This window comes from Arabidopsis lyrata (assembly GCF_000004255.2).
Source record: "Arabidopsis lyrata subsp. lyrata unplaced genomic scaffold ARALYscaffold_7, whole genome shotgun sequence".
In the NCBI taxonomy this organism is placed as follows: Eukaryota; Viridiplantae; Streptophyta; class Magnoliopsida; order Brassicales; family Brassicaceae; genus Arabidopsis; species Arabidopsis lyrata.
The window spans coordinates 20,715,633-20,728,523 of NW_003302549.1; the positions used below are offsets into that span (position 1 = coordinate 20,715,633).

The window sequence follows — 12,891 nt, forward strand, 5'->3', positions numbered from 1 at the left end:
ATTTGCCTTTTTCATACCGTATAAAATTGTTCAATTCATGTATATTTATTGGTTAAACATTTGATGGTTCATGATTGTGTACATACATGTATGTGTAGCAAACCGAATTGTTCCAAGTATAAAATTTTACTTGTGTTTTAATGCATCACAATACTGGACTTGCTTGTAGAAAAAAACAATAAAGCTAACAATATAATTAAATTTTTTTTTTTTGGTAGGGACAATATAATTAAATATTTTATGTTTGCCTTTTTCATGCCGTATAAAAATGTTCGTGTACATTAATTTGTTAAATATTTGATGGTTAATGTACATTACTGGACTTGCTATTTCCATGCTGGACTTGCTGTTTCCTCTTCTGTCTCTGTGGTTTTTGGCCAGATTGACAGGAACATTAAGGACACTCTTCTTGCTCGCCGTTACCGGAAAGGCTGTGGGAGACTTCTGTCTCAATGGTTTGTTCATAGCTAACCTCTATGTTATGTTAAGTTTGTTTCAAGTTTGGCTTTTTAATTTTTTTTTGGGCCCTTGAATCTGTCTGCCTTTTTGGCATTGTAAATAACTCTTTCCTTTTAAGGCAATATATATTCACAAGTTATCAAAAAAAAATGTACATTAAACAATATTAAAATTTTCTAAGTGTTGGGTGTATGTTTTTCTAATAATCTATTCCTATAGTTTTTGACATTTTTCTTTCTTTTTATCTTTCCGTAGTGAGTAAAATAAATTAATAATATTTTTATTAATTTATCTGTAAATTTCTATTTATTAATTTATAGTATAAATTAATATTTATTAATTTATAAAAGTTTTGTTTTAATTTTTAAAACTTTTTTTTAAAATATGAGTTAAAATAATGTGATCTAAATAAAATTAATGTTTTGAATGTTATAAATTTTATAGTTTTAGACTTAAACATTTACTATTTCGAAGATAAAATTTTTTTTTTACAATAAATAACAAAGATTATAGAATTCAGATATACAAATGATATACATAAATTTAAATTTATAAATAGTGACATCTAGTATTTGAGAAACTTATAAGATTGTTAAAACAGAAATTATTTATATTCAAAATTTGAAAACTTAAAGAAAATTTTGAATATTTTTATGAAAACACTTAAAATATATATATATATATATGCCAATTTATATGATTATTAATTTATGATATTGTTAGGACCATATTTTTATATAATGATTTCAAGAAAATTATTATCTTATTATTTTATCGATTTTAGTTAATTTTTACACTGGTCCGATTCGAGACCAGCAAATTTATTATTTTATCGTGTTTATTAATTAATCGAGTAATATTAATGAAAAAAAAAAAAAGAAACACTTAAACATATTTAGAAAGTTTTAAATGACATAAGTCATATTGAAGATCTAGGTATTAGCTGTGCTGCTGTGCATGAGAATGCGATGGTAAATGTATAGTATGCCGGTGGTGAGTGTTCGATTAGTGATCTCTCTTCTTGCTAGGTGGAGGAGTTGAGAGATGAGGTCTTGGTTTTCTCAAATTTGACCTTTCTGGAAGAAGTATTCAAGGTTTTGGCTTGATGTTGGCAGAGGCTTGAGGTCGGATCCGCTAGCTCCGGTTAAGAGCTCGAGTCGGCATCAATGTTTCAAAAGAGTCCTTCTTGTTAGCGCCGGTATTCTTGGTCGGATTTCTGTTCCGGTTAACCGTCCTAGTCAGATCTCTGGTTTCTGGCAAAATTTCCGATTTGGACCTTGCCCTTTTGTAACCATGTAATCGTTCAGGCCCATGGGTCATAACCCATTCTTGCGATGAATAATTAAATGTTTGTTAAAAAAAAAAAAAAATGTATAGTATGCCTAAAGTAAATAATTCCACGAGAAGATAGGGAAGGAAATTTTAAGATTAGAAGGGCATCATATTGAAGAAGAGAGTTCAATCCAACACCGGAAAAAACAATCCAGGTTCTTGCATAGCTTAAAAGCTAATGAAACTGAAAAATGAGATTCAAAAACAAAAGACACCGTGTTGATTCTATAAGCTGTGGAGCAAGCGATCAATTAGCTCACACGGTGTGTTGTCATGAGTTATTTAGTTAATTCTATAATAGTTTAAAATAAAAAAAAATTAAGAATATCATGTTACAAAATCAACAATTTTAATAGTTGTTTCCAATTAAAAGAAAAAAAAAAAAGTCAAAATCAAATTGAAATCATTCTCAAGAAAATAGCCACCGACCTAATATTTTTTCTTTTTACTGCATTAACTAATTATTTTCAGTTGATTAATTACCTTAGAAAAGGAAATCTATATTCCTTTTGAAAATGGAAATTCACCGTATAATATACAGTATCTATAAATTACTTATATCAAGCGTAAGTCTCTAGGGTTTTAGATTTTTCACTTTCACGGGTTGCTGCAAATCTGTTTTCTATTTCTGATTTCTGTGTTATCCTCTGAACAATCGATATGGAATCTACGATGGAAGAAGCTAAAAGAGCAATGGAGATTGTAGAGAGGAAACTTATGGATAAAGATTACGTTGGTGCCAAGAAATTCATTAACAACGCTCATAATTTGTTTCCAAATCTTGATGACCGTTGGAAGACGATGATCGATGTTTATATCTCTGCATCAAACGGAGGAGGATCAGAAGCTGATTGGTATGGAGTTCTCGGTGTAGACTCTTTAGCTGATGATGAAGCACTGAAGAAAAATTACAAGCAGTTAGCTCTTTTGCTTCATCCGGACAAGAACAAGTGTTATGGCGCTGAAGGCGCCTTTAAGTTGGTTTCAGAAGCTTGGTGTTTGTTATCTGATAAGGTTCAGAGAGCTTCTTATGATCAAAGAAGGAAGTCGAAAGAAACACAGATCGAGATACAGAAACCAACAAACCCACATAAGCCTACTAAAGCTACTAAGTATGCGTCTGCGGATTCATCAAAACAGAGGAAAAGCAGAACTTTTTGGACAATGTGCAGAAGCTGCAAGACACAAGGTGAATATTTGAGGAATTCTAATCTTAACAAGGCTATACATTGTCCAAATTGTCGTCAAACTTTCATTGCAACCGAGAAGACTCCAAAAGCATCAAACAAAAGCACCAAACAAGTTTCTCAACAGCAAGTGAAACAACAATGGAGTGTGCAGAATAAAGTACCAAACAAAAGCACCAAAAACGCTTCTTCTTCTTCTCGGATAAATTCTTCGCCATCGGTTAGTTTTACCTGGAATTTTTCATCAGTGTCATCAAAGGCAAGGTCTAATTGTGGAAGTGCCGCAAATCAAAAATTGAAAAGAGGACTTGAGGCACAAGAAACGGTTGCTCCTGCAGGGAAGATTCTTAAGAAGCAGAGGACAAATGTGGCATAAGAAGTAAGACTTATACCTTTGCATAGTCCTGCTTTTATACCTTTCAGTGTTTCTTTAAGATATGTTATTAATCTTTTTTCATCTTTAGACTAAAATTCGTATTGTGGAACAAGAGCAAGTTCTTCTTTCATCGTCAATGTGTAGTGTCCTAACTTCACTTAAAACATTATGTCTTGTTATTAGTTGATTTTCTAACAGTTTTTACAGCAACATCAAAACGTTAAGACTCAAAACACTATCTTCCTCACTTTTCAAGTTATTGGTTGATTTTAGAACAGTTCTTTACAGCAATCAAAATAATTGTAAGAATATTAATTCTTTTTCTCAAATTTGTTTCCAATACAAAAGAATATTCTGAGCTAATAATTTCCTTTTTACTCTAAGTAATAAATTTTGTTTACTAATTTCCTTTTTTTTCCAAGCCATCAATTTGACAATTTCCAATCATAAGCGCTCGCTCTTGCTTGTGTTCTAAGTCATTAGGGTTTTAGTGGATCTCTTCACTTGGCACGAGAGTTTGCAAAATTTCTTCTTTCACTACGGCTTCTTCTGAACCTATTTTTCTTTTGCTTCTCCGGTTGTCTTTGTAGAGAAGAAAACTCTCTTAACGACATGGAATGTAATAAGGAAGAAGCTAGAAGGGCAATGAATATTGCTGAGAGGAAACTTTCGGAGAATGATTACAATGGAGCGAAGAAATTCATTAACAAGGCTCATAATTTGTATCCTCATGGTTTGAAGCAAATGTTGATGATGATATATCGATGTTTATCTCTTTGCATCAAAAAGAGGAGAAGAAGCTGATTGGTATGGCATTCTTGGTGTAGATCCTTTAGCTGATGATGAAGTAGTGTGAAGAAACAGTACAAGAAGTTAGCTCTTTTGCTTCATCCGGACAAGACCTTGTTTAATGGCGCGGAAGGTGCCTTTAAGCTAGTTAGAGAAGCTTGGTGTATGTTATCTGATAAGGGTAAGAGAACTTCTTATGATCAAAGGAGGAAGTCGAAAGAAGCAAAGACCGAAATTCAGAAAAACCAAACCCACAAAATCCGGCTTCTTGTGGGATGGAGAAACCACCAAACCCGTGTAAACCTGCTTCTAGTAATGGTAATCAAAGTGCTAGAGACGATGTGGATCCAAGTGTTGGGGCTGGAAGTAATAAGCTTGCTCGTTGGATAATGAAACGACTAAATTATTTACACAAGCCAGCATCTTCTAGTGGGAATCAAAATGCTAGAGACGGCGTAGATCCAAGTGTTGGGGATAGAAGTAATAAGCCTTCTAGTTGGATAAAGAAACGATTAAATCCGCACAAGCCAGCATCTTCTAATGCGAATAAAAATGCTAGAGACGATACTACTTATTATGTGTAATCACCATCACTCGCTTGTTAAGGCAGTCCCTTGTCATATGACCTCTGCTTTGGCACTTATAACAAATCGTGTCGTTCGATTTGAAATGTGACTCGATTGCAAAGGATTTTTCTTTGTCTACGGTTTATGGGGTGGTGCTTGCTATGTTGTGGGTTGTGGCTGGCCCCACAAGTTGTTTTTAGCTCTGGTTTTAATGGAAGTCTTCTTCTTGATTTGTTGGTCTCGTTGAATAGCGAGGTTGTTGACATTCTCACATTCTCTTTATTTCTCACACTCATTTACGGTTTCATTGTCTTTAGAGAGAAAGAACAAAAACCATTACTCTTTAATTGTCTACATTGTATTAATGGATCACAAGGATACTTTTGTTACATCACACATACAAGCATACTTATACTACTTTACTTCTACTTCTACTTACTACATACACATACACACACTTGCACTTGGACCTTACTCCTACTTCTAGACTCTCTTACACAAGCAAGGTTAAACTACTAAACCTTACACAACAACTCTTAACCACTACACTTGACAACTCTACTAAGCTAGTCTTTGACTAACACAACACACTTACTCTTTTGGGCCTAACAAAACATTTAGCCCAATCACTTATTCTTACAAAACAACACAAGCCCAACTTGTCTCTTGTTGTGTTGACTTTCCTCTTTGTCGTTGACATCTTCTTTCACGACAACATCTTCTCCGACATCGTCTTCTTCTTCCGATGCTTCTTCCTCTGTTCTTCATCTTCTTCTCATGGATTCTTCTTTTCTCTTTTGCAGGTTCAATCAAGGATACAATTCCAACAGAGGTAAAGAACTTCTTGCAAAGATGATCAATGGGTGGCTATTCCTTAGATTGATGGACAAGTTTCAATCAACAAGCAAAAGATCAAGTGATGCTTCTTATTCTTCTACAACTTCAGTATCTGATAGCGTGAATGCAAATCAAGCACAAGAAAGAATGAAAAGATGGCTTGAGGAGTCACGAGAAAAGCTCGCATCTGCTATAGGTAATGCAAACTCTTCTTTTGATGCAAAGAAGCTTTCCATTAAAAAAAAAAAAGACAGAAAGAAGAATTGTCCTAACAATTTTTTTGGTGTCACCGACACCTATGATTGTAACAAAGGTTTTTTTGATGAATAAAATTTGACATTCATGCAAAACAATTAAAAAAAATGAAAAAAAAGAAAGAAAGATGTATAGTTCTGATGATAAATCTTTTTCTTGTCTTAATTCTTAAAAGCTTTTTTTCATCTCCAAATGTTGTTATGGAAAAGAGCAATCTTGATACTTGAGAACACTAGGACTCCTCTATGGCTCTACAAAGAGATTAGGAGTTAGGATTTGTAGATTCATCTAGGCCTGGGCACAAGTACTCGTTACTTGGTTGATACTCGCTACTCGGCTCGTACTCGCCTTGAAAAAACAAGTACCCGGTGTTGTCAAGGCAAGTACCAAGTAGTATAATTCCATTACTTGCAAGTAAGGGTCAAGTATCAAGTATCATAATTTTTTTTGATACTTGGCTCGTTACTCGCCCCGTTTCGATACTCGCCCCGTTACTCGCTCCGTTACTCGCTCCGCTACTCGTCCCGTTTTGTATTACAAGATACTTCATGATTTTCAAGTTTTGTTTTAAAGCGTAATACACTAATAGTAACATTTGTTATGTTGGTTTTATTTATATGGAAAAAAAAGAGAATCAAGAAGACAAGAACTCAAGAAGGAAGATAGAGACAAGATTTCAATTTGAACCAAGTTGTTTTAAAATGCTTATCTTTTGGAACTTTCAATGTGTTGTGATTCTAGGATGTTTTGCGATTTTACGATGTTTAAAATTCTGAATGTTTTATAATACGTATGAGATTGGTTTTTTATTTAAATTAAATGTTCAAGACTTCAAGATTTAAGTAACAAGTACTTGCAAGTAACAAGCCAAGTCAAGTTACCTTGCAAGTAACAAACCGGGTCAAGTTACTTGCAAGTAACAAAATTTTGGACGAGTACTTGTTCTAGCAAGTACTTGCTCAAACGAGTCGAGTATCAAGCCGAACTTTCAATTACTTGTACGGGCCAAAACGAGTCACAAGTACTTGAAAAATAGCAAGTAGTTGCCTTGTGCCCAGGCATAGATTCATCTATAGAGTGAATTGTTTAATTCTTAATAGGCCTACAAAAACGGGCCGAACAAGTCAACCCGGCCCATAACAAGAATCATAACGGTAGCAGTTGGAAAGATTAATCATTACAGTATATTTATAACTTCAATAAATTAATACCTGATTAATCAATACATTTCTTCAGTCTCAAATTTGGTTTTCAAAATAATTAGTATATCGATAAATTAATAAAATATTATAGTCTCAATTGTATTAACTTATAGAAGTTTTACTGTACATTCAAAATTAACCAGCGAAATTAAAGAAAAAGATTCGATTTAACTTTTGAATCAGTAATTAATTCAGTACATTAAACACTAAATAATACTCCAAAAGCATAGCAATTATAAAAAAGAGCAAAAGATAGAAACAACCTTAAATAGTTAAAATCAATAATCATCAATCACCACAAACTTAAAAAAAAAAAAAAAAAAAAAGGAAACTTGTGAAATCATCTAGAGGATTTTGCCTTATAATTTTCTAGGGTTTTTAATCGCCGTCACTAAAGATCAAATCCAACTTTTTTTTTCCTAATTACAAAACCTAGAAATTAATCTCCGCCGCCGGAATCTCTCAAGCACCACCACCATTACTCATCATCTTCTTAAACTCATCAAAATTAACACAACCATCACCATCAATATCAACTTTACTAATCATCTTCTTACAATCTTGCACAGAACACTTCTCACCCAAATTCTTCATCACTGAATGAAGCTCTTTCGCCGAGATTCTTCCATTACCATCCAAATCATATAACTCAAACGCTTCTTTCAAATCGCTTCGATTATTACCTCCTCCACCGATTCCGATTTGGAAAAGTGCAACGAATTCGTCCAGATCTATGAATCCATTACCGTCGAGATCGAATTGTTTCATCATCGTTACTGTTTCTTCTGGTGATGCTGTTGGTGAAAGAGCGCGAATCACTTCTTTTAGCTCGTCGACGGAGATTTTTCCGTCGCCGTTTTTGTCGAATCTTTGGAAGACTTTTTTGATGTCGTCCATTGATCCTAAACAGCTACGAACAACTCCGTTCTTCGATGACATTGTTGAAGAGTTTTGAGATTTGAGAGAGATTGAGAAAAAAAACGGTTAGAGTTGTGTGTGTGAAGAAGAAGGATTTGGTTAAGAATGGTTATAAATAAGGGAAAGAGAGAGTGACGTAATAACGCGTTTTTTTATTAAAACGCGTTAAGATTGCGTGAGCTGGAGGCATCTTTATTAATTTTAATTTATTTACTTTTCCAAAATTTGTTTACTTTCTATATTTTATGGTTCCAAAATGTCTTTTTTACCAATAATAAAAGGAAATGTTTATTTTTGATTAAACATAGGACAAGTTGCTATTTTTTTGTTCTGTAAACTTCCATTAGAAAACCAAAATAGAGTTATTGAAACAAAGTAACATCACGAGACTAAATATAGGAAAATGAATATGCAAAAGATTTTCGTCCTCTAGTCACTCCTTTTTTTTGGTAAGGTCCTCTAGCCACTCTTTAGATTGTGTAGTTGGGTTTATCACTACAAAAAATCACTTACTTGGTTCATAGTGTGTGCAAAATCATGGTTCAATTTGTATTATATTCCCAAGTGTCCAATTATCGGCTTTGAATGGTAACCCATTATCAAAGCGGTACATGGTGTACAACTTTGACAGTTACCAATTACAAAAGTTTTATCAAAAGCGTTACTAACAGTTTTATTCTCAGCTTTTTTGTACAAATCTTTCTTACAGTTTTGCACTATTACAGTAAAATTTACAGCTCCAACTAACAGCTAAAAAACTTGTCAAGTTTTTGATAACCAATCAGACCCATCACGTACACAACTCCACATGGTGTCCAAATATATGATTGTTTCTTTTTCTCATGAATTCTTTGGAAAAAGTTTTTGGGTGATATGTGGATGATATTAAATCCAGCATGATTAAGAGTTTTAAAGGTGTCTACCATTAAAGCTTTGGTATAACCATGCCAATATTGTCTCTAACCATTCAAGATAATTAACAATTTTAGGAAAGGCGACAGAACCTTAGGCGCATGTCTAGTAAAAGTATCAACATGTCCTAGGGAACTTGAAAAATATTGTAGGTTTGTTGTTAGGTCATACATTGAGGATAGTAGAACCCAAAAATGGTGTCCCTCGCCTAAGTGCAATTGTGTCATAGCACTCAAAGATCATTGAATCGTTGATGTTGAGTGATATGGACTTCATCGATTCTGGTGGAATGTTGGTGTTTCTACTCTTCTTTCTTAGTTAATTTTCGGTGAAGACTTTTGTTCTAACCAATTTCATTTTGCTAATGTAAGCTCCGAAGACATCAAAATATAACATGAAGTTCCGCAGCTATTCTGTTTACTATTGGGAGAAAAGCATCCCGAGCATGAAAGACTTGCAATTTGTTTTGTGTTTCATTTTGTTGAAGCTGGATTTCAAACGGTACAATCTTTGAGAAATTAAAACTTAAATAAATGATTATAGTCGGGGACATAACTCATAACGATTCTTGCCATTCGAAATGTGTAAATGAAATATTATGAATTTTTTATTTAATTGTATAATTTATTTTAAGTATAAAATAACAATATATTAAAATATGAATAGTATTGTTCAAAATCTTAATTTAAAACTTGTCTTGAAATTTACTACTTCACGCCAATTTATGGTGGCCAATGGAATAATACCAACCTTATGTTTTTACATGTGTCGTTTTTCTATTAGTCCAACATCAATTTTCAACTTGTCATCCAAAGAAATAAGACAAAAGAAAAGCTTTTTTTTTTGCCCAAAAAAAAAAAAAAAAAAAAAAAAGAAAAGCTTTTTATACTATATTGACAAAAGAAAAGCACTTTATAGTTTATACCAAAACTAATTTTTCAGCGACCTCTATTTGTCTTTGTCGTATGAAAATTAAGAATTTGATTAGACACAAATTTGGAAGTGGTTGGACGCGAATCATATTCTCTGTTGCTAACATTCACACGTATAGAAACGGACAGTTCAGACGAGTGGCTCAAATGATTAAAACAATAAGTCAGAAAGAGAACATTTTAATATAATTATAATAATTTTAAGTTTTAACTACTACTTAATTTTTTTTATGTTTATTTTATCCGTTTTTTTTTGTAAAACCAAACAAGCAACAAAATGTAAAACCCAATCCAACTTACTTGATTTCCATTACACACAAAAGTCACAAACCAGAAAATAAAAAACGAAAAACAAATAATGTCTGTTTTAAAGCATATCTCCACCAATCATGCAAATGTTTTTGGTTAAAACTCCTAGAAGTTTAAAAAGGTCATCATCATCATCACCTTTATCAAATCACTTAGCCATCATAATCTTGACAAACTCCTCATAGTTAATCTGACCATCACCATCAACATCAGCCTCACGGATCATCTCTTCAACTTCCTCATCAGTTAGCTTCTCACCAAGATTGGTCATCACATGGCGTAGCTCAGCAGCGGAGATGAAACCGTTCTGGTCTTTGTCGAAAACCCTGAATGCTTCTTTTAGCTCTTCCTCCGAGTCAGTGTCTTTCATCTTCTTAGCCATCAGGTTCAGGAACTCTGGGAAATCAATTGTGCCGTTTCCATCTGCATCAACCTCGTTGATCATGTCCTGAAGCTCAGCCTCTGTTGGGTTTTGTCCTAGTGAACGCATCACTGTTCCCAGCTCTTTGGTTGTGATGCAACCTGTGCCACAATTAAGAGAGTATTACATTTTAGAACACATCACAGATACATACACAAGGATCATTTCTCACCTATAAGCAAAAGCACATGAACCTATTTTCGCTAATCTCTCAAAGTATACATGAGCAAACAAATCTTCACAAAATTGCACTTTAAGCTTCAAGAAATCTACACAGTTGATGAATAAGTGTGCAGAGTGATATTTTGAGGCAACTGAAGAATAATTTTCAACTTCGTTTTAAGGTCTTGATGTTCAGATTGTTCTCTTGATTATCGAGTTCAAAGAACATTACATTTTAGAACCCACCACAAACACTCAAGGCTCAATGGGAATCAAAGATGAACCAGTTTTTGCTAATCTCATAAAACTGCACTTTAAGCTTGATTACATCTTTAATGAGACAAGTCAAGAATCATTTCAAAACAATTTATGAATCTGGTTTAAATCAAACTCCTAGCTCAAAGAGCACAAAGCCTTGATCAACAAGCCAAAGACAAATCAAGAAGAACCATCAAAGCTTCTAAAAGATACAAAATCACACATTATTCATCAACAAAGAGCAAACTCGATGAATGATCAAACAATCATAGCAGATGTAAATAAATTACAAAAGATTCAAAGACCAAAAATGTGTGAAACGAAAAAAAAAAAAAAAAAAACTCAGATCCAAGCTAACAAATCAACGAAACAGGACAACAAGGAGACGATTCAATCAGAAACGAAAAGCCAGAGAAGATCGAAAAAGCGAAAAATAATCGGTCAAAGATCAAAAACACAACGAACGAAAGAATACGAACAGGTTGATAAATCTGAATCTAAAGCGATTAGCGAAACATGAACACATATTCAAAGCTCGAGAGGACGAGATACAGCGTTCTAAAGCATCGATTGAAGACGAAAAAGGAAAATGCGAGATCTGTTTGGAGAGACTAACCATCGCCATCTTTGTCGAAGAGGCTAAAAGCTTCCTTGAATTCGGAGATCTGTTCGTCAGTGAGTTGATCCGCCATAGCTTCTTCGAGAAATCGTCTTTCTTCTCTCTTTGATTTTTTTTGGGATTCAGAGTCGTCTCTCTTTGGAAACTGTTACAAACAAAATATCTAAGCGAAACCACAAAAGAATAATACGAAAAAAGAAGTAATGGTAGAAGAAAAGAATAATAATGGAAAAGCCAAGAAAACAATTGTTTTAATAAATTATCAGTATTGTCCTATGTTTAAAAAATCACTTAGCGCTAATCGGACGTTCGGGGTGGAACTAGCGCTTAGAAAAAAAATCGGAGATTAAACAGGAATTAATCAGAGATTAGTTTTATGATATTTTTTCATATATATAACATTTTTGCAAAATTTACTAATATGTTGGTGTGTTCAATGTTATAGTTTGAAGAAATTCTACTCAAAATTTAGTAGTTTTATTAACAATATTTTAAATATCTAAAATACACTTTGGTTTATTAACGTGTGGTTATTACCAAGATATTTTTTTTATTATTGTTACAAAATAAAATGAGGCTAGGTAAGAGATTATGCACTCAAAACAAAATAATATAATTAAAATAATATATGGGAGAAACCGTAAGCGTTGGAAGAAGAAAAAGACAAAAGCAAGTAATATAAAAGAAAAAAAATATTCAGCTACACGAAGTATAACGGAATACATAGCTACACATGCCAAGTTTAGAAATGTACAACCAATTACACGAACTAAATGTATTGCATGCCCACATATACCAACTATATGACAACATGTAGTCAACATCACAAACATCTTATTCCGGTACACCAATCGTCGAAATCCGGCGTTGACCATCGTTGACCGGCATTGACCAACAACAATATGCAAAAAAAATATTTTTATTTATTTTAATATTAAAAACAAAACTAATATATTAAATTCAACATAAAGATATTTTGTATATATATTTAATATAGGGAAATTGTTAAAAATACCTCTTTTGGTGTGCCTCTTTTCAAAAATGCCCCTTTTAGATGTCCATTTTCAAAAATGCCCCTTTTTAAATCTGAAAATTTTATAAAGTTTTATTAAGTTTATAAGGTACTTATGGATTGTAACTACTACTTCAAGACTCGATCCAAGTATTTATAAGGTTTTATAAGGTGTTTTCAAAGGTTTTACAAGTTATTTTAAAGGATTTTTAAGGTTTTTCAAAGGTTTTACAAGATATTTTAAAGGTTTTTAAAGGTATTTAAAATGCATTTATAAGGTATTTATAAAGTATTTATAAGATTTTAGATACAAAGAATAATACGAAAAAAAGAAGAAATGGTAAA

The 12,891-nt window shown here is 33.0% G+C and overlaps 4 protein-coding genes across 4 annotated transcripts; 2 read left to right on the forward strand and 2 right to left on the reverse strand.

Moving 5' to 3' along the window:
* Positions 1-2,420: 2,420 nt before the first annotated feature.
* On the forward strand, positions 2,421-4,070 carry LOC110226101 (dnaJ homolog subfamily C member 17). The gene is made up of 2 exons (XM_021016700.1): positions 2,421-3,357; positions 3,945-4,070. The coding sequence occupies exon 1, from the start codon at positions 2,452-2,454 to the stop codon at positions 3,352-3,354; it is 903 nt and encodes a 300-aa protein (XP_020872359.1). The 5' UTR covers positions 2,421-2,451; the 3' UTR covers positions 3,355-3,357; positions 3,945-4,070.
* On the forward strand, positions 3,951-4,956 carry LOC110226102 (uncharacterized J domain-containing protein C17A3.05c). The gene is given in 2 exon segments (XM_021016701.1): positions 3,951-4,100; positions 4,191-4,956. Coding segments are annotated over 2 exon segments (477 nt in total). The 5' UTR covers positions 3,951-3,966; the 3' UTR covers positions 4,534-4,956.
* A 2,261-nt stretch (positions 4,957-7,217) lies between these two features.
* LOC9306634 (calcium-binding protein CML24) lies at positions 7,218-8,018 on the reverse strand. The gene has a single exon (XM_021019633.1). The coding sequence runs from the start codon at positions 7,940-7,942 to the stop codon at positions 7,466-7,468; it is 477 nt and encodes a 158-aa protein (XP_020875292.1). The 5' UTR covers positions 7,943-8,018; the 3' UTR covers positions 7,218-7,465.
* Positions 8,019-10,043: 2,025 nt separating this feature from the next.
* LOC9306635 (calmodulin-1) lies at positions 10,044-11,722 on the reverse strand. The gene is made up of 2 exons (XM_002870518.2): positions 11,532-11,722; positions 10,044-10,596 (listed from the first exon to the last, which is right to left on the reverse strand). Exons 1-2 carry the CDS (start codon positions 11,605-11,607, stop codon positions 10,223-10,225), a joined length of 450 nt encoding a protein of 149 aa, XP_002870564.1. The 5' UTR covers positions 11,608-11,722; the 3' UTR covers positions 10,044-10,222.
* Positions 11,723-12,891: the final 1,169 nt, after the last annotated feature.